The 27,022-nt window shown below is 34.1% G+C and overlaps 1 protein-coding gene across 2 annotated transcripts in view; it reads left to right on the top strand.

The window, feature by feature from the left end:
- Positions 1-24,711, top strand: part of LOC106140728 (E3 ubiquitin-protein ligase CBL) — a 55,867-nt gene extending 31,156 nt beyond the window's left edge. Inside the window, exons 2-13 of one of the 2 annotated variants that reach the window (XM_060952101.1) lie at positions 7,546-7,692; positions 8,238-8,381; positions 9,044-9,169; positions 10,108-10,223; positions 10,536-10,642; positions 11,307-11,416; positions 12,019-12,098; positions 12,656-12,747; positions 17,036-17,276; positions 17,589-17,701; positions 18,009-18,858; positions 19,260-24,711. In XM_060952101.1, coding sequence (XP_060808084.1) covers positions 7,546-7,692; positions 8,238-8,381; positions 9,044-9,169; positions 10,108-10,223; positions 10,536-10,642; positions 11,307-11,416; positions 12,019-12,098; positions 12,656-12,747; positions 17,036-17,276; positions 17,589-17,701; positions 18,009-18,858; positions 19,260-19,477 — 2,344 coding nt within the window. In that variant the 3' untranslated portion in view covers positions 19,478-24,711. Of the gene's footprint in view, positions 1-7,545; positions 7,693-8,237; positions 8,382-9,043; positions 9,170-10,107; positions 10,224-10,535; positions 10,643-11,306; positions 11,417-12,018; positions 12,099-12,655; positions 12,748-13,818; positions 15,593-17,035; positions 17,277-17,588; positions 17,702-18,008; positions 18,859-19,259 lie in introns of those variants that run through there. The other variant, XM_060952102.1, reaches the window with a different exon arrangement.
- The last annotated feature ends 2,311 nt before the right edge of the window (positions 24,712-27,022 follow it).

Raw genomic sequence — 27,022 nt, 5'->3', positions numbered from 1 at the left:
TAGGACATTTGGTCCAGCATACTCGTATTATTAACGTCAGTGTAGTTCTATCAAAGTTAAAGTGTTTGTGATTAGTGATGGTGACACGAGAGTGCACAAGTTGGCGTAAGGTTTGTCGTCTTCATATTATACGTATGTCGAGACCTGTAGGTCTGTCACCTGTCACCTGTAGGTGGCACTTTACTTTTTTGACGATTATTCATATTTTATGTCACTCGTCACATTACATGGGTAGGTGCATTTACTTCTTGCCGCTGTGATTTTTATTTTGCCGTATTTAGTTGCGCCGTTGTAATCTAGTGCACGTTTCTATGATGGTCTGCTAGCTAAGAAAAACATAGTTTATGCCAGCTGTTTCTCTTCCCGTGCAAGAACCCTGAACCAAGGGATAGGCTAATAAACTTGGGACTTTTTTAGGCGATATGTTACCAACCTATCATTATTTTATTCTTAGTTCTATTCTATAATTTAGCCATCGTGGCATGTTTCATTTTTCAAGACTGTTGACTCTGTCTACTCCACAAGGGATGATTATATGTAGGTATGTATGTGTTAAATTAATTGATCAACGCTCTTTTTATGTTGCCGTATTTGTTTGCGGCGTTGTAGTCTGATGATATATTCTATCTGTACAAACGTAACGTGACAAGTGATACATTATTCTGTTTGCTTTTTTTATAAAGTTTGCTGCCAGAGTATGCTTACCTGTAGTATTAAGTTCAGGTAAACAGGTGTTACACCTTAAGGTAAGATGACCACGGTACAAAACGTTTTATTGTTATTATTTTGTATCTTTTGCAATAAGTTTTTCGTTCGCAGTCTCAGTTACGGTCGTTACATTGTATGATAGTGGTTCGTTTGTTATTGGATTGTGGTCGCCTGGAAGAGATTGCACAATGCGATAAGGCCGCCTTTTGTACATCACCTTAACATAGGTTGAGTATAAATTATTTTTGTTATAATTTATGTCTAATAAAGGGTATTCTATCTATCTTTTGTAACCAGAGTCATAAAAAGTTGTATCCAATATGGGTTATGGTATTGCGAAGGTTACGGAGGTCAAAGAGGAGTCGCTTTGTTTAAAAATCAGACTTGCCCAATCCAGGGTCAAGTTCACAGGCGAAACTCGTCTTCATATACAGAAAGGTGCCAGAAAAATGGCCAAAGGATTATTAAACGATGAAAGGCTTCTATTAATCTTTCGCGTCGGATCATAAAAATGTATGCAAACGCGAACATACTGTTTTTATCCTAGCGTTCAGACCGGATCGCACCGACCGTAGATGATTAGTAAAAAAAAGAATATCAATCCAAATTACAAGACTTAATAAATCGCACGATCAAACCCGTGGAAAGCAACTATTATTTCTATTAAGGTAAAGTGGCTTTCCTTGTAGCGCGTAGCACTTCACTCGAGTTAAATATTTCTAAGGTGTGAGGTGCATATTATCAGTGGAGCTTGCATTTATAAAGACCTAGTTCTGCGTTGGCAGTTTCACGTGGGTAGCATCCAATAAGTGAATGAGAATGTTTCTAGACATTCTTGCAGATTTTAGATTTGCAATACTAGTTAGAACATGTATTAGTTCTAATATATACCTAAAATTGTGTCAATTGTAGCGACAATTTATCCGTTTTTATCAAGCACGCCTTCATTGGTCAATTGCATTTTTTTAGATTTGCTCAAAGGAAGTACAAAAACCTTTTCTTTTTTTTTTATTCCAATATCTTCTGGCTTTTGAATCGATTTTTTATCTAATACCCTGAAATCAAGTGTTAGCCTGTATGTAAGTTTTGGTATCAATTGTTATGGCGCAGTATTCCCATCAGCTGATTCCCTTCTCACACAGATTGTAGAACAAGGGAAAGGCTTATTCACTTGTAATTCTTCTTTAAACCGACGAGCTACTGAATCTCAATGTCACTTGTGATTCTTCTTTAAAACGACGGACTACTGAATCCTTACACCATCTAATTAAGTAAACATGGTATTGGCATTAAACCAAATTTAAGAAAATACCTAGGCTAATGGGATTTTTAGGCGACGGGCTAGCAACCTGTCACTTTATATGAATCTCAATTCTATCAGTAAGCCAAACAGCTGAACGTGGTCTATCAGTATTTTCAAGACTGTTGGCTCTGCCTACCCGGCATAGGACATAGACGTGATTGTATGTAGGTAAAGAAAATAGTTGCATGGTACGGACAAACACACATAGCTATCACGTCTTTTATCCCTTGCAGGAATGACAAAGGATTGGCTTGAAAAATTCAAAGCTTTGTACAGTTTTTACGGATATGTCCTGAAGCTTTAATAGTCGTAATATTTCGTTTACCTTATATACTCGTAATATTTCGTTTCGCATCAATGTTTTATCGACTTTCTATTCGGAATATGGACCACCCTGAATATCCGAATGTAGATCAATCATATTACAGCCGTGGTTTCAAACCGCAAACAAGCGATTTCATAATGAATCCAGATTGATGAGCAACAAAACAGACAGATTTATCTACCAATCAACTTGGGGCGAAATTTTTTTTGTATGCATGTATGTATATTAACTCACGCGATAACTTTTGAAATGTTAGTCGGATTCTGATGAAATTTAGAAGGTGTTACAGGCCCTAGTTCGTGAGCCAAAAAACAAATTGAGATATTCAAAATTTTGTGAAAATTTAAAGTGAGGTTGCGCGAGTTGAAATTTATGGCGAATTACTTATTAAACCACACGCATAAAACAAATAGCGTGCTACGCATAGATAACGTAAGTTCATCTGCACTTAATTCGCTCGTAAAACAAATGGATTAGAAACGAGAACATAGGATCTGATTGATATTTTGTGGAACGTCTAAAATACCTTATATTTTCCACAAAAATTAGCATCATAGAGCATACTTATATACATCATTGGGTCGAACGGTTAAGGTGCCTGAACAAAGAACTGTGTGCATATGATTGTGCAGATTTTAATCCCCTCGCGGTCATGTAACAATGAGTCGTTTTCTGAGTTAAGAAGTTGAATTTGAAACCTGATCATCACTCTACATTTGTCTGATACTCTTAAGGTTCAATAATACGATCAAGTCTGTATTTCATTTGATGCCGTTCATTGTAGTTTTGGATTCATGTGGGTACCGAAATTATTTTAAATGATATTAGTACGTAGTTTCAGTAATTCATCCTACATATCTAAAGACCTTATAGTTCACATCTGAATAGTTCAACCTTTCTGCTCGTAATTCATCAAACGTCACTTGATAAAATTGTACATCTCAAGAAACACGTTACACTTTTGTTAACAATCTTAATAATTGAAAAAAGTGATCTCCATTAGATTCTAAGCGTCTTCGATTAGACCTATGAGCACCATTCAATGGGTCCCATTAGTGGGTCTATTCACAGACGACCTCCCAATATATTGAGTCTTTTCTTACATGCGTGACGATATTGAATTACGAACTGTTAACAGCCTTTTTGATGAAAATTTACCGTTACATTTTACGGGATGTTATAGGAAGGTAATCGAATTTGTGATCGTCGATTTTATCTAACATAATAAGTACACAAAATCACGCCTCTTTCCCGGAAGGCTAGGCAGAGACCTCGTCATTCCACTTGCCACGTTCCCTGCATATTGCTAACGCTTCATCCAAATTCATCATTTAATTAATGGACGCTCGTTGATTTAGGGCACTTTTCACCTGGCTTTTTGCCTTCGTCTAGTATATTTGCTTAGTTAACCTGCTTTCATTCATACTTTCCACGTGATCAAACCATCTAATAATCACGGATAAATTGTTTTATGTGCCTGAAGATATTGAAGATTTTAAATTACTCACATATTACTTTAGTATTGAACTGAGTTATTCACCCATTCTAAAATATTTATCTCATAGTCATTTCGTCAATTCCCACGAATTCAGTAGGTACAGTCATCGCTCACATATTGATAAATTTTCACGGAACATACCATTCACCTAATTTGGCATCCACTTACCCCATATTAATTGTCTATTCTTGCCCAAGCTGACCTACTATATTGAGGTGAGCTAGCGTTGTATGAATTTGTAATGACTGTTACCTTTTAAAGGCACCGACTTGGATTAAATCTTCATATTGATTTTTGTTTGCCAACGCCCATATTGATTGTAATTTTATCTTTGGTTTTTTTGTTGCGTGGCCTTCTTTTCTGATATTGTGACAGTGATTCAAGAAGTGATTGTAGAAAGAAAAATATGTGGTAGATGTTTCTCTTTCGCAAATTGTTAAGGTCAATCAAGAGACTTTTGCAGGGAAACATCTGGTCTTTTGGCACTTTCTCCCCCGTAAAATATAAAGCGATGATATGTGTTTATTGGTGATCGGACCGATAAAGTAGTATATCATGATCTCAGGGTGACGGGAAATACCGTGAGGAAACCTTCAGTCAACAGGACGTGTAACCATGATCTAATAATCCCGCCCTTGCAAAGTTAGCGGAACTCTGACGGGAATGGCTTTTTGTAAAAACCAGACTTACAGAATCAAGGATCGCGCAAAATATACACCCCGGGATCTTGAATGAGGTGAAAATGAGGAGGTCAGGAGGAAGAAGGTGGTGTAGGAATGATAAAGTTTTAAAGTGTTTTTCGTTGCAAGCATTCCTAGAGCGATGTAGTAGATATGCCGTGTGGTTCCCGGCACCAATACAAAAAAGAATAGGACCACTTCATCTCTTTCCCATGGATTTCCTTAAAGGCGACTAAGGGATAAGCTTACAAACTTGGGATTATTTTTTAGGCGATGGGCTAGCAACCCGTCACTATTTGGATCTCAATACTGTCAATAAGCCAAATAGCTGAACGTGGCCGATCAGTCTTTTCAAGACAGTTGACTCTGTCTACCCCACAAGGGATATAGACGTGACCGTATGTATGTATGTATGCATTCCTAGAGATATTTATGTAGGCACATCTGTCTGTTGACGCCTATGGACCTATGAGTTTCATCGTCCGCACCGGCGCCGTTTCCCGCCGCTTCCGGTCGCCGGATCGGGCCAACGAAATCCGCCATGTTAGCTAGAGGTGACCATATTTCTGGGAATAGAATTCTGGAAAAAATCTACTTGAAATTACATTTATTGTCTTACGATTATGATGTACTTGCCTTTGGTAAAAAATATATAAATAAAATATTTAAAATTGAATGTAGCTAGTTGGTAATAGTGGCACTGTCACCGATGAGGCTGCCTAGCCTTTCGGGCCCTAAAGACTACTAGGAATAATAGGCTAATGGCAGAATATTATAGTGGGAAAAAATAATCGTTGCAAGGACGTTGACACTTCAAGAAATAGTCCTTGCTAGCTTTTTCAATAACAAGCGGTACTTGTTTTTATTTTTTAATATTCATTGATATTTTGTATTGATTGAGAAAAAGATTAGACACTCTTAATTAAGTATAATAATTAATTTCTTCTTTCCCCAAGGGATAGATAGAGACTTTATCTTCCGTCTTGTCGCGATGCTGCATCCTTCTTTTTCGTCACCCAAATTTATTTATTTTTATTTATTTATTTAGACTTTATGCACGTAAAATGTACAACAGGTGGACTTAATGCCACAAGGCATTCTCTGCCAGTCGAACCTTTGGACCAAACTGAAATGGACGGGTAAATTCATCCATCTATGTGATTAATACATTTCCCTTTTTTGGGTAACAGCATTGTCACCCTACTATGATATGAACAGTCAGCGACACATGCTCGGCTGAATCGATACAGCACCATAATGTACCGTTTTCATGATTCACATGTCGCGTTTATTAGGTAAGTAAGGAAGGTAAAATACTTACACATCACGCCTCTTTCCCGGATAGGCAAGCTAGGATTACATCTTTTTATGGCATCTATGCGTCTTTAGCTTCATCCATTTTTATCAATCTTTTCATGCAAACTCGTGGACATTGTAATCCTAGATTTTTATAAGAGCGTGGTTCCACTTTGAATTGTTCCGAAATGTAAGACTTTGTTGAACACATATGTAAATAATAATTAACATGATAAAGTAAACCCGTGCAGCCGAAGCAAAAGAAATATATATATTCTTTTGGAAATATATATCGATACACACGGCTATAATATTTTCGAATATTCTATCCATTTATCGAAAAAGACCAGACGTTCCCTCCGGATCGGATCCCGAATTTCATTTCACTAATTGACAGGGCACACAGGCATCAGAGTACAAAAGCAATTATTTTAAAATCGACGGACCGACATTTTCGTACATTAAATCGAGCGCAAAATTAATCGATCCATCGTTTAATTACTGAATTGAATGTTGCCTTTGTCCTGTCAAATATCTATCGATAATTATTTCAGATTGGACTGCTCTTGTCGTTTTAATATTTTAGTAGGTTCTAGATTCATTCATTCGTTCACGTACTTAGGTGAAACATATTGGCGTGACATCGAGTATTTACATACATACAGCAGTCTTTAAGACTCTTAGCTCTGTCTACCCCACAAGGGATGAAGACGTGAATATATGTATGTATGTATCGAGTTTTTTCTCTTTTATATTATGGACAGGATATAACGATTCCCGCGTTTACTAATGCGATCTCCCGCGCATATTATAGTAAGTTAATCAAGGTTAAGATATTATGGCAATAATAGGGATCCCTCATTTAGACGACGCGCTAGCGACCTTTCACTATCTATGAACCCCTAATTCATCACTAACCTATATGTTTTGGTCTACAATTATTCTATATTTACTGACTCTGTCAACCCCGTAAGCAATAACGACATTGTATGTTTGTGTTTGTAATTAATAACTTAAATAGGTTCGTATTTCTGTTGTTTAATATATATCTCTCGTTGCTGTAATTTGATCATCCGACTAAAGATTATTTTCACCACGCAAAAGGCTTACGACATAAATAAACTGGCAAGCTATTAAAAATTTAAGTTGGAGACCCACCATCCGTAAAATGCGGATTCAGCCCTTGAATTATTCAGAAATCGCAACCCTTACGTTTTTGGGTCCATCTGTATGTAATTTACCGAGGGCGGTGCGCTAAATGCTTTAGTGGACTTCATACATACATACATACATGCATGCAATTACACCTCCTTTTCCCGAAGGAGTTGGTACTACATACTAGGTGGATATCGTCTCACGGGATTTGATGCAGATTGTTACATTAGATCGATTGTTTTCCCTGAAGTAAAATGGCGCGGGCTGGCGCAGAAATTAGGTAACCTATTACGTCACATTTTTTTTTACCGTGGTGATGTGTGGTTCCCGGCACCAATAGGAAATAGGACCACTCCATCTCTTTCCCATGGATGTCGTAAAATCTCTAATAAACTTAATAGTCTTCGTTTTAAATGCTAGCAACATGTTACTATTTGAATCCCAATTCTATCATTAAGCCAAACAGCTGGACGTGGCCTATCAGTCTTTCCAAGACTGTTGGCTCTGACTAATAGGAATATAGAAGTGATTATATGAACGAATGAAAAAATACTGACCTATATTTTCCCTTATTCCCCAGCACTCTGGTGTCATGGAAGATCTTCCGTGAGGAACTGAACAACGTGCACCCGATATCTTCCGGCCTGGAGACCATGGCGCTGAAGACGACGATAGACCTCACTTGTAACGACTTCATCTCAAACTTCGAGTTCGACGTGTTCACGAGGTAGAGTTCTTTTCATAAGCCATCTATCTGAACTGAGTCATTGGCTATATTTGTTCTCATTAACTGTTTTTAATTTTCAGATTCAATTTTTTTCTCCCTTATTTTTGGTCACTTGAACATTATTTATTGTCATATCTTTGGTTTCACAACTTTATTATTAGTTGTCGCCAAATACCTATATTACTACCTATATAACCAAGTTTTCTGCCGTTCCAAAGCGTTTATGCAGAAGAAGCCTTATCACTAAGGGGTATGAAAAATAGATGTTAGCCGATTCTCAGACCAACTCAATATGCTCACAAAATTTAATGACTACAGGAACGAACATTGTGACACGAGATTTCACATATTCCATTATTTATTTGCTCCTTATAGTTGCAACGTAATGTTATGTAGCCTATAAAGCCTTCCTCGATAAATGGTCTATTCAATGCAAAAAGAATTTTTCAATTCGAACCAGTAGTTCCTGAGATTAGCGCGTTCAAACAAACAAACAAACTCTTCAGCTTTATAATATTAGTATAGATTCCCGTCTCATATTCCAGATTGTTCCAACCGTGGAGTACGCTTCTCCGCAACTGGCAGTTGCTGGCGGTGACCCATCCAGGTTACGTGGCCTTTCTCACCTACGACGAGGTCAAGGCGAGGCTCCAGAAGTATATACATAAGGCGGGCAGTTATGTGTTCAGGTAATATTTATTCCGTACTTACGTTTATATATTGCACGCGAATTTGGTCGCTGTTAATGTTCACTGATTTTGTTTTTTTGTGTACCTACCTGTTTTTTAGTTGGACCGAGATTGACACTACTGAGAAAATCGCGTTCAAATCGGAGAAATAGTTTTCACGGTTTGCGAGTACGAATATATAGATGGACAGACGGAAATTATATACAGATAACATTTTTGGCTTCTCCTGGTTTAATTAACATCCCACATATCGATTTTTTGCTCATATTTTTCTAGAAGACAAAAAGTATTAAAAGTACATACATACATACAAATAATCACGTTCATATTCCTTGCGGGGTAGACGAGAGCTAACAATCTTAAAAAGACCGATAGGCCACATTCAGCAGTTGCTTGCTTCATTTTAGAATTGAGATTTCAAAAGGTACAGGTTGCTAGCCCCATTGCCCAAAAGAAGAATCCAAAGTTTACAAGCATATCCCTTAGTTGTCTTTTACGACATACATGGGAAAGATATGAGTGGTAAAAAAAGAATAGGTATTTTTTTTTCCCTATTGGTGTCGGGAACCACACGGCACAGTTTTTTCATAAATTTCATCTGTTGCATAATAAATAGTAAGTAGGTATTTGATTTGTACCATTTATTTCTCGAATGTTTCCAGGCTCTCTTGCACGCGGCTCGGCCAATGGGCTATTGGTTACGTGACGGTGGACGGAGAAATTCTACAAACGATACCGCAAAATAAGAGTTTGGTGCAAGCGCTCCTGGACGGCTACAGAGAGGGATTGTGAGTTTATCTTATGTTATACTAGCGACCCGCCCCGGCTTCGCACGGGAGCAAAATTGTAAATGTTATTATACATAAAAACCTTCCTCTTGAATCCTTGAAATCCTCTACCTGTTACAAAAAACCGCATCAAAATCCGTTGCGTAATTATGAAGATTTAAGCATACAGACAAACAGACTAAAATAGCGGCTTTGTTTTATACTATGTAGTGACTAGTGGCTGCCCGCGGGAACTCTGTGAGAAAAAGTCTCAATTTTTACGAGTTTCTAGTTAAAATTACCTTTATTGCACTCTCTTCCAGGGTGTTGAAAGGTAAAAACATAAAAATGTGTAATCCTTGGTGCCTTAGTATGTAACAACTAGAAGCCGCCCGCGACCTCGTCCGCATGGGAACCTTATCAATCTCGCGGGAACTCCGGGATTAACAGTAGCCTATATGTTATTCTGTGTCTTCAGCTACCTACATACCAAATTTCATTGTAATCGGTTCAGTAGTTGTTGCGTGAAAGAGTAACAAACATCCTTACTGATATACTCACAAACTTTCGCATTTATAATATTAGTAGGATTATTGTTGAGATTCCCTCAAGAGAATTCCTCAAAAACACAAACTTCTTACAGCGTCGTTTAACAGATTAAGAGAGACAATTTAGGATAACACTGAAGAGACACTATTAAACATACGTACATAAATATCATCACGTCTATATCCCTTGCGGGGTAGACAGTGCCAACTGTCTTGAAAAGACTGAATGGCCACGTTCAGGTGTTTGGCTTAATGATAGAATTGAGATTCAAACAGTGACAGACAAATAGCTGAACGTGGCCATTCAGTCTTTTCAAGACTGTTGGCTCTGTCTACCCCGTAAGGGATATAGACGTGATGATATGTATGTATGTATGTATAATATTTGATAATATAACTATATCGTTTCAGCTACCTATATCCGGACGGCCGTGACGTAAATCCTGATCTGAGCAGCGCGATCATATCACCGGCCGAGGATCACATAACGGTCACACAGGAACAGTACGAGTTGTATTGTGAAATGGGTTAGTTTTTGTTCATTCATATAGTATCTTTCTTTGACGGCCTCTGTGGCGCAGCGGTAGTACGCTTGTCTGTGACACCGGAGGTCCCGGGTTCGAATCCCGACCAGGGCATGATGAGAAAAGAACTTTTTCTGATTGGCCCTGGGTCTTGGATGTTTATCTATATAAGTATTTATTATAAAATATAGTATCGTTGAGTTAGTATCTCGTGACACAAGTATCGAACTTACTTCGAAGCTAACTGAATCAGTGTAATTTGTCAGAAAAGCATATACCTATATATAATTCGCAAATTTTTATAATATGTTGCAGGTAGCACGTTTCAACTGTGCAAGATATGCGCTGAAAACGACAAAGACATTAGAATAGAGCCGTGCGGTCATTTGTTGTGTACGCCGTGTCTCACCGCCTGGCAAATTGTGAGTTTACATCATACATCTTATGCGCGTGCGCCGTGTGGTTCCCGGCACCGATAGAAAAAAGAATAGGACCACCCCAGGTCTTTTTCCACGTGGATGTCGTAAAAGGCGACTAAGGGATATGCTTATAAACTTGAGATTCTTCTTTTAGGCGACATGCTAGCAACCTGTCAATATTTGAATCTCAATTCTATCATTAAGCCAAACAGCTGAACGTGGCCTATCAGTCTTTTTAAGACTGTTGGCTCTGTCTATCCCGCAAGAGATATGGACGTGATTGTGTATTTGATTGTGCTATGCACGTTTATATCCCTTACGGTATTGACTAAGTCGACAGTCTTGAAAAGACCGAAGGCCCACGTTCAGCTGAATGGTTTAATGATAGAATTAAGATTCAAATAGTGACAGGTTGCTAGCCCATCTCCTACAAGAAAAACCTCAAGTTTATTAGTCTATTCATTAGTCGCCTTTTACGACATCCATGGGACGAGAGATGTGGAGAGGTCAAAAGTATAGTCTATATTGTTTTTATTGAGATTAGTGATTTTTTTTTTGAACGCGGCCTATCAGTCTTCCGGGACTGCTGGCTCTGTATACCCCGCAAGGGATACAGACGTGATCATATGAATGAATGAATGAATAATTGTATTCTCCGATTTGTCAGGACTCAGAAGGGCAAGGTTGTCCGTTCTGTCGCGCGGAAATCAAAGGCACCGAGCAAGTGGTCGTCGACGCGTTCGTCCCGCCGCGGAGGGGGAACAATTCGGACGCCAAGTGAGTTTAAATTTGTTTTTAGAATAGAATAGAACAGATTTATTTGCAAATTTGTTTTTTTTTTTTGAATACAAGTTATTTTCAAATTTGGATACAAGGTATCACTTATTGACGTCACATCACATAAATCTAATTATAACTACTGCCGCCGAAGAAGAAGCGGCGGAACAAACTACACTGCAGCATTTTCACCGGACGTCAATTAACAAATTTCTTAATAATTTTGCTTTTTATAATGACGTGAAACGGGAGTTGTACACGATAGATAATTGTCAATGTATTATTTTAATAATTTAATAGTTTAAAAATAATTGCTCCGGTTAGTTTTGAACCTGATTCACTGATCGACTCAAAATAATCTGAACTAAGACTGATCAGTCCACTTGTCGTTTATTTCTTGACGCTGAATTGTTCTAGTTGACAAAAAAAACCAATCGATTTATTAGTCGACTGAAATTATTTACAGGAGGATTCCTGTAAATAATTTCAGTCGACTAATAAATCGATTGGTTTTTTTTGTCAACTTATCCACGTCATGATATTTGCAAACGACTAATCGTCCGACTGATTCAACGACTAATCCATACAACATCATTTTTCAGAAGCACAACAAAGACTGCAGTGAAGCCCGTGTCATCAAACTCGTCGGGGTCGTCCGGCTCCTCGGGGTGTAACGGATCGAGTGAGTATTGCGGAGTATAAGTTGAACCAAGATGGCGGCGGTGTGCGATCACACCTCATTTCTGGAGCGGTAGGCCGTGTGGTACCTACCCGGCTTTTTAAAATAAAACTACACTATATTCTCTATTCGCATATTTCTCATGGATGTCGTTTAAGGAGACTAAGGGATAACGTTGGATTCCTCTTGTAGGCGATAGGTTATCAACCTGTCCTGTTTGAATAATCTCAATTGCATCATAAAGCCATACAGCTGAACGTGGTCTTTCATTCTTTTCAAGACTGCTAGCTCCGTCTACCCCGCAATGAATATAGATGTGACGTATGTAGGCAGAGATCTCTACACATTTCTTTTCAAGTTCATCCACTCTCATCATTTTAGATATCCCAAGGGTGCTCTTGACCTGACCTTTAACCAGGATGTCCATGATTTGATCAAGATACCATTCGTCTAGGCCTTCCCTTTCCAATTGAGATTTATTAACTTACATACATATAGTCACGCCAATATCCATTATTCGAGTATATGTATTTACTTACTACTATTATATGTTCTTTCAGGTATAGACGTAACAATATCGAGCAACTCCAACGGTTGGACATCAAGAAATACGGCCTTCAACGGACTGACCGATGATATTGACGATGCCGAGGTAAATAAAGCCTTATTATCTTCATAATAAAGTAGCAGTTTCACCTTAATTACAAAATAATATGTAAAAGAAATTTCAGTGTTTCCTTAAAAATTAATTGATAATTTATATTTTAAAAATAATAGTTGGCCTTATTACCGTCGACATAAAATTCTAGTGTCAAATATTTGACTAGATTAAAGTGGGTTTCAAGTACGAATGTGACATTCGTGAATAGGTATAATATTCAATTTTTATAACTAGAAGTTATTCAGAACAGTTTTATAAACTTAAACGTTTCACTATAAACGAAATGACAGTCAACACCTAACAAAACTTAGTATTTTTTAAATTTTGATCATAAGTGTTGGCCTTATTACCAAGCTTAAAACTCAAATTCAAGACTAGGCAATCAGTATATATTTTATTTTATATTAAAGTTTACGAATATGATTGGGGACTTTTAAGGCTAGAGTGAGTTGGTATTATTTGAATTTGCGTTTACTACCATAAGTAGGTTCAAAGTAGTGGCCTTATTATAAAATTATCAAGATTATATGGCGACGCTAAAAAAATTTTGAACTGCCTTGTTTATCTTTTTTATTTTAAGCATGGATTTTTGTGTTTGGCATGTTCGTTTGATGGATGCTTACCATTTCATTGTTGTTGTCTGTTTCATTATTGATTGTTACTCATCTGTGCTGATGTTAATTAAAAGCCTTAAAGTATCGTTTGTTTTATTGATTTTTTTTTTTGATTGGACCTTTTTTGTAAACGAATTGTTTATATCCGTTTTATATCTCAGTTTTGATGCTAATGAGGTCAAATAAAATGGAAAGGGCATGTCAATAAAATACACTTAGATAATTAGTTTTAGTATCTTTTTTTTAACCGTTCAAATTTAAAAGATTGATGTTCTGTTTTTGACTTTTAAGTTCGTGTGAATAAGTATAATATAATATTAAGTATAGTAATATGTATGTATATCGTGACATTACTCAATTTTTTCTATAATCAGCACAGATATAGTAGCAAGTTTGTAAAGCATGTCCGCTCGTGTGTCACCGTGTCCGTCTGTTTGTTTGTTCGCAGAGGCGCGAGCGAAAGTCCCCGCATGCTTAGTTGCACGATTGCACGACGGCGGGACACCGATTACATTCCATTTTATTTATCTTATTTTGACATTATAGCAGAAATTAAGGACAAATATTTGATAAACATAAAAACATTAATTCACCCTTATGGGGGGCCAGAAACAAATATAAAGATTATTAACTATTTATAAGTATAGTCAAAATAAAAAAAAAATCTTGAATGCTTGATTTTAAGGAAGTTTTAAAATTGTTTACATGCTGCGCCTATGTTCCCATTAAAAATGTACAGTATTCATTACCACTCTAAATATTTGTACTTCATTTGTGCTCACATTCGGAAATATATATATATATATGTATGACACACGTATTGTTGTAAATATAAAATTCATGATGGCGACCGCTTTTCTTTAGGGTAATATATGCCCGGTTGTTGTAAAAATATATATATTACTTATAATTTGGACAAGAGTCACACAACTTTTAACGAACTCGAGAAATATTTGAATTGAATATTAAAATGAAAAATATTGAAATAAAAAAGTGTGAAAACTTAAAAAAATTAAATAAAATAATGGATTTACACATTGATTTGATAGATTTTTTTATGTTTACAACAATACAAAGAGCATCGCTTTTTATCGACAGTAAGACAATTCCCTATGAAGTTTTGTATATTTTTTACCATTCTTTAAAATAAAATCAATCATTAAAACATTTACCAAATTCACATAACTCACTATCGATATTTGACGTTATTTTTTTAATGTGTAAAATTCTGCTTGGTATTTTTGTGATTTAAAAAGTCACAGTATAAATGGTCGTATCGATTTGTCATATTCACAGAAAAAGTGGAATTAACCAATTCGTTCATTAGTAGTTATTTTTTTTTTATTTTACATTTTATACAAGCAACATATTACAGCTTTACTATTGACGAATTTGATTTTTTATTATGTGAATGATTTTTATTTTATTTTTTTTGCGTGCCACAATTAATATTTATTTAGCGACAAAAATCTAGGTTGTAGATTTAATTTAATTATTTATAATTTAGAATGACATTATTTCCTGTATTGGGAGCAATTTATTTTCGAATGTAATTAAATAATAAAAAATTAAAAATCTCTTGTCACATACGCCTTCCTTCATGAAATTAAATGCCTTTTGATGCTTCTTATAATCAAATAAATGCATATGCAGCGCAATTACAGGTTGAGTATAAAGCCCATGAAATTATGCGAGTGGTGGAAATGAAAGTAGTAAAACTCGTTTCATTTTTCTATTTGATTATCTAAAAAAAATATGCATTAAATAAATGTAAGTGACGATAAAAATATCACGAAGATTTTTCTGATGAAAATAAATCAACCTTCAATGAAATATATAAACGTTATATTTAAATAAGTTGCTTCCAATACATTTTATACAAAGCAACATACGTAATGCAATGGTAGTTAATTTAATACTTTACAAAACAATGTCTCTATACAAATAGATATTGCTTTCAATACGTAATTTAATATTAGTTGATTTGATTGAATGGAGAAAACAATTTTTGAGTTAACTTTAATGTTAATTTTGTGTTATATCATAATAGGATTTCTTCTAGTATTTTTCTATAAATATATATAATTATCTACTTTTGACGTTAATTCAAGTATTTTGCACAATTATGCCATTAATGTACATAATTTTATTCTATGTACTTAAAACGGTAGTATTCTTTTTTGTGTATTATTTACTATAAATAAACTATTTATGAGAGTGAAATGTAAACTACGAATTAAATTTTGTTGTAATTTTTTAAATTTGAAATTCGCATTGTTAATTTTATTCATTTCACATGTCTATTAAGGCCTTCAATATGAGTTCTTTTTTTTTGTAAATTATTTCCATTGATGTCTTAGTCTTATTTATTAAGTAATAATGTTGACAATATACGCTTGGTGATACGTGCTTTTGTTGTTTTTTTTTTTGTTTATTTATTTCTTGCTCGTTGGCATGCTTTTTGATTGAAATAGGAGTGATATTTGTCCTATTTTATGGCAATGCCTATGATTAAATGCTTGATTCTTAGTCTCATGTTTTTTTTTAAATCTAAATTGAGCTTATCAAAATGGGTTTGCTAAATGATTTACTTGTGGAAATGCATCCGTGTACGCTTATAACATCTTCACATTTATTGGCCGAACGGGCGAAGCAAATGTGGTTACCAATCAATTTGGGGAGAAAATACATTTTTGTGTGTATGTATGTTTTTAACTTTCGAGCCGTTGATCAGATTTTGACGAAATCTGAAATTTGTGTAGGATGTGGCATTTGATTTTTTTTTAGTTTAGAATAGACTAGATTTATTTTCAAAATTGGATACAAGGTATCACTCATTGACGTCACGTAACTTAAATCTAATTTTAACTACTACTGCTTCCAAAGCGCATGTGTAGAAGAAGCGGCGGAACAAACTACACTGCAGCATTTTCATCGGACGTCAATTTACAAATATAGATCTCCTAAATCTAAATAGTAGACGAATGCACATTGTCTACATTAAAAACATGAATGAATGTAGAACTAACTAGTTTTGTGGGACATCGATATCGGTTAAGAAATATTTGAAATATGAACATTTTTGTAAAAAAAATAATTGTTCGCGAGGTCTAAGTTGGCAGCAGACAACTATCTTACTATCGTTAACTTGGAAAGTTGTAGATAAAGATGGTCCGTATCATCAGCATGTTTGAATAATGGTGGTTTCAAACATTTTGTATTCTTAAAAAGGTAATATAGAATTATAATATGTAGGTACTATATAGTTGTAGGAAATGAGATTATACAAAAAGTCATGACCTCATCAGAGAAATGAGCAAATGTTAATTTAATTATTTAATATATTTTATTTTATTAAATTTTGTAAAAATATTTTAATTTCCTTCATTATTGTGTGATAAGAACGAATTAATCCGATAGTCATCTTTACTAAGTTATGCACTGAAGTGTTTTGTTCATCCCATGTTTTTTGTCAAAAATAAATGCAAATGTTTATGTAAGCATTTTTCCGACTACATAACATCGATCGTGATTTCCGTTGGCTTAACGTATACACCATCCACTGAAAAGAGATCCTCTACAAAAAAGCCGAAAACCACAAAGCACAAAATATCTAAAATATGGTCTATTCTAATATCAAAACTTTATTACTTTCTTCCGAACAGGACTGGGCAGAATTCAACGCGGCGACTTCAACAATCGACGCGCTCCGCCCCTCCGTCCGCTCCCCCGCCGCCTCCCCGCGGCACTCCCCCCGCGCCGCCCGCAAAGCCCCCGCCCCCAATGAGAACGCGTATGGGGAACTAAGAGCCCCCCCGTTACCCCCCAGGAAGAGTCTTTCGCCCGCAGAACCTACTATTATGGCCGCTTCGAGCGTCCAAGATATAGCTACAGCCAGTGCGCAAGGTGAGAATTGAAACTAGATCTTATTTGTACAGAAATAAATATGATTAAAGCTCACTTTATATTCATCTAGAGAAGTCTATAACAAAAATAATACATAGGTACATACAGTCACGTCTATATCTCTTGCAAGGCCACGTTTAGATGTTTTGCTAAATGATAGAATTGAGATTCAAATAGTGACAGTTATTGCGAGACTATTAGCTTGGTCTTATTCGTAAGGGAAAAGTACTTGATTATATCAATGTAGCAGTTAAAAAAACATATTAATTCATTTGTTCTCAAACAGTTTACTAAATTCAATAATTCTTCTAGAACCCAGAAGAAGATCATCCCTCGAACCTGAGCCAGACTCAAGACATCGGCTGACATCTGTGATCACTGGGTCCACTGAAACCATCACAGGGGTCATTGACACTAGGCATGAGGTAAGAATATCTATCTATTACGATGAGTATTCATAATCTATACTAATATTAAAGCTGAAGATTTTGTTTGTTTGAAAGTTTGAATAAAGTAATAAAAATAGTTAAACTGTTATTTCCGTACCGGTCAAATTAGCTTGTGGTAAAACAATCCCAAATGTAAAATGGGAAAGAAAAAAAAATACAAGGGGAAGTTTGTAATACCAGCAAGCATACCTACTCTGACTTTTGAATCAACGGCTCGATACAAAGATATAAGATAGAAGAGTCATGTTAAAAAGGGTCATAAAAAAATTCTAACATTTTTCAGGTGCCACCTCCTGACCCGAGAGCGTTTGAGAAACCCAGACGCGCGTGTACCCCCCAATCAAACAGTAGACCCCTCCCTGCCCCACCCCCTGAAAGACCACCCGACGAAAGACCGGAACCTAACAAAAACCTACCTGATAGAATTGAAAAAAATGAAACTAAAACGGAGAGACACGACATTAAATTGCCAGAACGCCATGACAAAGAGACGAAAATTGTAGATAATAAACAAGACAGATCAGATAGACTAATAGACGCTGACAAACCACCAGAACGACCAGAACATAGGCATTTACCCGACAGATACGAGAGAGAATTGAATAAAAATATCGAAAGAATCGATATTAAAAATGAGAGACCAGAAACTAATCGACCGGAAAGATTTGATAGACAAGAAAGAAACGTACTTGATACTAGATTGACAGAAAGAGATAGAATAACGAATTCAGATAAACAAGACAGATTAGATAACAGAGTGCCTTTAGACAGACACGTAGATAAGGAAAATAGGAATAACGAAAGACAATTGCCTTTGGAAAGTCGGCAAGAAACGAGAGTCAGTCAGAGTAGGATAGGAAATCAATCGCACGGGCAAGAGAGGGATAGGCATATAGAATTTAGACATCCGCCAGAACGGCCTCCGGATAAGCCGGTAGATAGGTCTAGTTTTGATAGGGATAAGGTTGATAATCGCGCGCCGCCTCGACAAAGGTCTTTGCCAGCGACTACTAGTGGAAGTGTAGAGCATCATCCCACTAAATCCACGACGATGCCGAAATTCCCTTCGGAAGATGCGAAGACACCTCAGTATGAAAATGTGGCCGTGGAGAAGAATGAGTTAGCGGTTGGTCGTAAGTATAAATCTGTTTCTTTTTAATTTCTGCTAGTTTTTTGTTTTGTACCTCGACAAGGTAGTATATTAGAAGAATCGCTTGTCTGACTATACGTCACATCAAATTTCATTTGCTCTATATAAATTTATAATATATAATATACTTACATACATTCGAAGTTCAGTGCAGAATAAATAAAACTCAAAAATCTACATACTAATAAAGTAAAATATTTAAAAAAACAGCTAACTAGCTAGCTATAATCAAAATGTTTTAACTTCTCGCTAAAACATTTTGATTATAAATACACTCATGAATCAAATTAATTTAAATGCTAGATTAAGAAAATTATTCACATTTAGATTTTAGAAAATATTATACTAATTATAAGTTTTATTAAAACAATTTTTTTTTTTCAGCAAAGAAAATCAACCCGCTAACCCACGATAAGCACGGCCGAAAGTACGGTGACAACGTATCGTACGAAAACATTAATTTGGATTACATTGCGCGTTTGGTGAGCGAGGGATATCCAAAAGACATTGTAGTGAGAGCATTGGGCATCACACGAAACGATTTGGAAATGGCATGTGATATTTTACATGAATTCGGGTCGAAAGTACACAATAAGTGTTAGATGGATTCTTAATTCAAATGTTCAAGCGTGACCTTATGAATACGATAGCAACTTTTTGTGCCAGTGATTTCCTATTACTGGATTTGTATAATTTGAAAATGGAGTATAGATACAACTGGTTAGAGATAAAGAAAGCTTAAGTGGTTTTTTTCTGTCAAAAGTTCTAATATCTTTTTCAAATTTTAAATTTTAATTTCGAAATATTAAAATTTGTACTTTATGGACGTAAATATAAGTCTGATTTCGGCGTCTCTTTGTGTGTTTGTTAAGATACAATATTTAGAATTATTTAATTTTCCCCTTTTATTAAGGTACCTACTTTAGAATTGAATCAGAAATTGTCAATGAGCTACTTCCTCTCGATTTTGTGAGACACCTGGATCAGACTTATTTTTGCTTTATTTATGACTTGACAATTTATAATACACATTTTACAGTCCCTTATTAGGAAAAATGCCTTAATTTTTCTTTGTTCCTTATTTAAATACAAATATTTCATTGGTAACTAACTTCGTCAAATTCTTACATAGATTAAAAAAGTGTAAAATAAATATTTTTAAATAAAAAAATTCTTGAAATTAAAGTCAGTTTTTACGTCATCGATGATATTGGTGTTTTTTAAATAATTTGATAAATTGTAAATAAATTTTTAGACGCCTGTTCAAATAACTATTAAATTCAGGGTCTTTTTAAAACTTGTCTTTTAGACATATTTTGCAAATATTTACTTCGTACCATAAAATCGTATAGTTGGAGCATTTTTTTACCGAAATATACATTAAATGTCGATATGTACGTTCCTTACAATGGCATTATATATTCCCAACTGTTCCTAAGTTAAACTGTAAAAATATTATATTAAATAAATAAAGAAATCCACAGACTTACACAATTTAAATTGGTTTTAAGTAATATAAATAGGAAAATAAATGTGTTATACCGTTTATACCAAAACATTTTGCATTTACAAAAATTTTTCAAAAATGTGACAAAAGTCTTTAGACATACTTAATTGATTTAAATCTGTGGATGGCTATATTAAATTATTATCCGATAAAAATCGATCAGAATATAGTTTTAGACATAATCATAGAGAGGGCGCTGTCACACCAATTTAATGATGACGTCACTCCTTGAGTTATAGTAAAGCATTGGATTGAGCTATAAATAGTTGGATTTTATTTAAATTAAATTTTTTTAGTACCTAATTTTTGTACGATAATTTTGTTCAACAATTTTCATAAAATTGTCATATAAATAAATACATAAATATATGTTTCTTTGTCATTGACTGTTCGTAGGAAACGTAAAAAAATTACAATTAGTTTTCTGGATATTTATTGATTTAACGATAAAAAATAAGATAATTATTTTAAAGCAATTGTCAATTTTAACCACTGTCATCCTTTGATGACGAGTGGTCACTTATGAAAAGAAAAATCGTGGTTAAGTCTGAATCAATTTTTTTCGTAAATTCCACCTTATAAACAAATCTATAAAGTTTCAATTTCAACGCATTACTGTAAGTCAAGTAAAAATAGTACTTATCTTTAAACTGGTGTATGGAAAGCCCTCAGTCACTGCTTCCGATAAAACACTGCAATAATTCAAGTGATCTTTTACCTAGCTACCTAGAACGTAAGGTTTATAGTCGAGTACCTATATCTAACCACTTAAAGCGATAGTACGCTTTGAATCATTCATAACATTATTCTTGTATAAACCAAACTAAAAAGATCTAATTCTTTAATCCGTCTTATTTAGTAACTAGGCAATAGTCAAGTTATCATTGCGATACGTGTATTATAACATATATTTAAACATCAAAACAATGCTGATTCATTACGAACACACGTACGGGTAGCATTTATACATATAAACCTTTTATCTTAAAAATCAGCATCAATATCGGTTGTGTAATTTAAATGATCTTAGCATAAATACCGACAGACATAGGGATAGACGCGGGAAGCGACTTTGCTTTATACTATATGGTGATACAAAAATCACATCGTATCTTTTATGCGGTAGCCATCATTATCCCACCACGGGTCTACCAACCTTCCGGTAATCGTCGCCGAATCATGTTGCGTCTGCGCTGCTATTGAGTTTGCTCTCAAATACAGCGCACTCTTTCTTGAGTCCCTACAAAATCTTAATGGTGTCTTAGCTGTAGACAGTCAATAGTCCCAAAACTCGATTGTCATGTTAGCTGGATGGCTTAATGATGGAATTGGGATTGAAAAAAAGGGACAGGGCGCTAGTCCATCGCTTAAAAAGTGTACCTTATTCTTCCACTTGCTTAAATTGGCCTTCTACTTGATTAAATTGACGAGAAAGAAATATACTTACTCTTTTTTTTTAACGTAATGTGTTCGATTCGCAGATGACTTATTTGATACAGGTATCCCAAAAAAACAGCATAGAGTAAGTGCCGTAAAGGATTTGGCAAAGATTTTAAAATCTAACTGAAAAAGACACTATTCTCCTTAGTCATCTCTAAAGTATATATCTCTATACTTATACAATACACGCATCGCAATTTTTCATTTGTTACAATTCCTGCATACTTTTTCTTTATTATAGGAATCATAAACAAACGCAACCTTTATATTGTCTTAATAATATATTTTTTTCAATCAGTATTCATCTCACATCCTCGTTATACGTTATACTTGTAAATATAATTGTAAAATACTTATATTTTCATATTAAATCGCTGTTTCAAAAATACTTATTGTAATAATGTCTCACAAAGAATATATTTTTTCATATATTGTGTGTATAAAATTTAATACAAATTTTTTAACACGTCAACTTATGACTCTTCGCAATATTTAGTGTATTCAATTGTTAATGTAAATATAATAACATTATTTTTTAATAATAGTTGTTTTTCATAACTTTTTGACGTAGCTGATTTTAAATACTTTTGCACAATTCTTTCTTTAAACAATTTTTTAAATCATCTCTAAAAACCTTGTCATAATTTACATTATAACAAGATCATTCGTTACCACGAATTCGTACTCTGAAAATGTCCGTTAACATTATATTCTTAATTTTCCTTATGTTAACTGCTTAGCGAATTCCTGACTGAGTTAAGGTAATATTCTAGTCTTAATTTGTTTTATTCTTTGTTATAAAAACTATTTAATACATGAAATACATACACACAGATTATATTATATTGGACATAAAATTACTATGATTTCGAATTTTGCAATTCAAAAAAATCATATTTTGCATAATTTCATTTATAGATCAATAATGAAACAAATGATTATAAAGAATTTATTAAATTCCGTGTGTTTTCGAGAAAATAACGTAATTTTTTTTTAAATCAACATTTATAAATTGTTCTGACTTTAATCTGAGATGAACTGTGAGTATATATTTTAATCTAACACCTGTAATTAACTACAATTATAATTAAATAGTAGTGATAATAATACCCACTGACGAATATAATTATTAAGATACATATCCACCAATTCGCTAGTCAGGTTTTGCTCTCTACACGCATTGAGTGACGCGACAACATAAAGTAGCATTGTATGGAAATTTATAAAGAAGGTCACACTACGTTCTACGGAAATGATTCACACTTGCTATGTAATTTTTGTATTTATTTATTATTTTAATATATAATTATATTTTTGTAAAAATAAAATCATTTAACATTTGAGTAGAATAAACTTGCAGTACATATATTTAAGAAACGAATATTTTAACTCAGTTTCGCGCGCAGGTAAGTAAGGTAAGGACTCAAATAAAATTCCAGTGACTGTCTGTCGTATCGTTCAATGCGTTTAGAGGTTTATTTCTTACGACACTTCTTCAATATGAGTTGTGTCATGATAGTGATTAATATAAGTGCACACTTACAGAGATTTAAACACTTAGCAGTGTAAAATATTTTTATGAAACGTATGTTCCGCGTCTGTAAGTGTGTAGGTGCATAGTGCATACCTCTCCCAGTTATCCTGTATTGTATAAAAAAAATCTGGTTGATATGTAACGTAATATTAGATTTATTTCAATTAATTTAACATTTTTTTATTATATTAGTATTTAGACAATATCACAAGGCTTTGATTTAACGTCAACAGGAATGATATTTAAAATTCAAGTTTTGCTATTTTGCCAACATTATATAAAAACATTATTCTGTAAAAAAAAGAAAGAAAGGCTAATGTTGATATCATTTGTATGCATACAATATCATTTGTAAAAAAATTACTAGGTATAATTTTTAGTTTAGAAAAAAGATTAGCAGTTCTGTAATCTCGCGATTTATCTTAGCTAATAATAAAATGCTTTAATTTTCTAGCACCTAGGAGGAAAATATAGATACAATAAGTAGAAAAGTTCCATACATTTTTAATAAACATTTTCCTTCTAGATTATAAATAAGCGAAGTTACTTTATTTATTATTGCGGACATTTCTATTAATGTAATAAAGTATTTTTTATGAAATCGTGCATAATATTTTCTTGTCGGTTTATGTATTCAAATTGATTTTTATATAATATAACATTTTTGTATAAAAACATATTGATTCACATGTATTATAAAAAAAAATAAGTTGGCTATTTTATTGCTCATATTTTTGAACTTAATTGGTAGTTCAATAAATGATAAAAGATATTCACAATTTTTAATGTGAATTCTGTGTTCGCCTTATCGATTGAGAGAGTTGAATTAGATATTATTCATTAATTCTGAATTTTTATTCACATTAAGAATCATATCGACGGACAATATGTGCGGTTGAAGTAACCCTCATTTTTAGTCTAATTGCATTTTATTAATGATTGTCGGTGCAATTGAGTTTGTGCTGAAGATGGAACTGTAACTCTACGTGTATGGGAAATAAGGACTGAAGTTGTGTTATCATCTTTTTATTGTAAATCAAAGTTTTTAAAATTGTCTTTAATGAATTTAAGCACAGCTTCATTACTTTTTTCAATTTTTATTTTTATTCATTTGTTTTGTTGGTAGCCAATTCTTTTTAAACTTGACTATTATTATTTATGGAGAAATTGTATTTGTTGAAATAATGACTTTGGAAAATTGTTTTCTAGCGAATTGAAATGTGTTTTTCTCATTTTATGTTACATTTTTATCGAATACTACTTGTTCAAGTCACGTCGGAATGTTTCGGGGAGGCTAAATCTTGTTTTACGCTTTAGTAAGAATACGTTGCAAAATATATTTAAGTAAAACTATATTTTTGTATTTTTATTTACACCGTTATATTCCTTAGATCACAATTTAAATATCAAATATGGATTACATAATTATGGTCACGCCGAAACTAGCAATTTAACCGGGTCTAGCACTGTAACATGCCTCATTGTGGCAACCTACATACATATATATTTTAACAACCACATAAGTCAAGTAAATGTAGTAAAACCACAGGTATCTTTGAGTAAAATATTTGATTTATGTGTCAATAAAAGTCAATCTCACAATCAACATTTTATGTAAATCTCCAGTGAGGCTTAGCATTTTCAAATAAAATTTCAAAACAAACCTTGATTATAATGGATAAAATTACATTTATTATGTTAGTTATTTCGTTACACTTTATATCAATGAAGGTATGTCAAACAAAAACGAAATTTAATCATGTGCACTTAGCCTGATAAATCCATCCAAAAGCTATAGGTTGTGGCGTTTTAGTAAAAAAAAAGGTAAGAGAAATGAGAGATGATAAAAAATTTATGGAATAAAGACAAACTTTATATGGACTAGCGTTACAAGAAAGGTCGTGGGTTAAGCTATAGACACAAGATCCAGCAAGTTACCGCTGAAAGATACTTAACTTGGTGAATGCTGATAGTCCGAAGGTGAAGACTCGGGGCGCGCTTTTATAGGCCTCCCGGGTTGTGAAGAGGTGTCTTAAGGTAAACCTGCGACGGTCAGACAGGAATTCCTTCCTGCCCTGACTCACCCAAATCAGAATCCATGGTTAAAGGCATAGTCTGGGCTCCTCTCCAGAGAGGTGAGGGTGCAACCGGGATTAAAACCAAAAGGATGAAGAAGAAGTAGGCCTGATAGTGAAAACTAATAATCTTGGATTGTGTTTACTTACAGTTACAAATGACAAAAGGCCAATTCCCAAATCACATTGATTTCCAAAAAATAGGTGAAGTACAGTACAATAACGAAATATTCAAAATCTTGAAACCTTCGGTACACATCGTAAAATCATACCCAAGTAACGTTTTGAGAAGGGAGAATTATTTTCCTAAAGACATTATAATAGCTTCTGATGGGTTAATACATTACTGGAAGAGTTTGAAGAATGGATTCCGAAAATATGAAGGAGGTGAAGGTGTCGATGATGAAAAAAAAGATGTAAATGAAGAGTTAAATGGAAAAGAACATAGTAATGACACAATAAAATTTAATGGCGAAGTCGATAATGATAAAACAAAAAGTATATTAGAAGATTTGACAATTGGGCAAGAAAACAATGATACTGAAATAACCGAATCTCCAGAACCAGAAGGAACTACAACTGCAAAAGTCAGAAGAAAGCGTAAACGAAAACATAGAGTTTTTCAACAGAATAGAGAAACTGTATATGTACCAAGCTATTTAAGAGAAGGGAAAGTGAAAACTGGAGGACAAGGGAAAACCGTTGTAAAAACAACATTTTTTTGTCCTTTCCTTGGAGTGTTTACCATGAAGTCGTTAATTGATTAATTGGTAAAACTAAGTGAAAGTGAAGAAATAAACGAAACGATTGAATGATTATTTCTCAAGCGACTTAATTATTTTTTTTAATTATGTGTGTCAGGATTTTTTGTAAAGTTTTGAAAAAAATTAAATATATCAGAAACATTAACATTTCATTCAAATTATAAATCAATAACTTAAAAATCTTGTGATTTAGTTTTTGCGTTATTATCATCGTCCATAAACCTTCTGTAAAATTTTTTGGTCATGTAAGGATCTTCAGATTCAGCTTTGTATTGATCGAAAGTGCCCATGAAACCATCAACGGCTGTTTTTATAGCTCTTCTGTAGCTGGTAACTGGCATTCTTTCTTTTAGCATGACAACAGGCTCAAAGGGAATTATCATCCCCGCTGCAGATGCAATAAGAGGCATTAAAGGCGTGGGAAAAAAATGTGATATAATTTCCATGGCGCCGTTTACCACACACGTTCCTATGTTTCTCAGAACTGTATTTACTTTTGGAGAGGCAACGAATCTTTGTATCGGTATAGCTACCATTGTATAAAATCTAGTTGTAAATGTGGGTGTATCTTCAACTACTGCTATATGCGTCTTCGCTGTAGTGCGTTCAGGCTTTTCTATAATATAGTTAGTTGCTGTTGTTTCTGGAGAAAACTCTGGGTTTATAGTGCTCTGTTCGTGATCCGAATTAGTCACTATTTCGTGAATTGGCAGAGCTTTAATTTCTTCATGTTTCTCAAATTGGTCCGGAATTTCAGCCTGCTTATCGTATTTCATTTCTAGTTGTTGTGGCTGTGAAATTATTTCATAAATATAATTAAAATTATG

The sequence above is a fragment of the Amyelois transitella genome, chromosome 27, assembly GCF_032362555.1.
Source record: "Amyelois transitella isolate CPQ chromosome 27, ilAmyTran1.1, whole genome shotgun sequence".
Classification (NCBI taxonomy): domain Eukaryota; kingdom Metazoa; phylum Arthropoda; class Insecta; order Lepidoptera; family Pyralidae; genus Amyelois; species Amyelois transitella.
The sequence above is the reverse complement of the archived record's forward strand: the minus strand, read 5'-3'. Positions and strand labels throughout refer to the sequence as shown.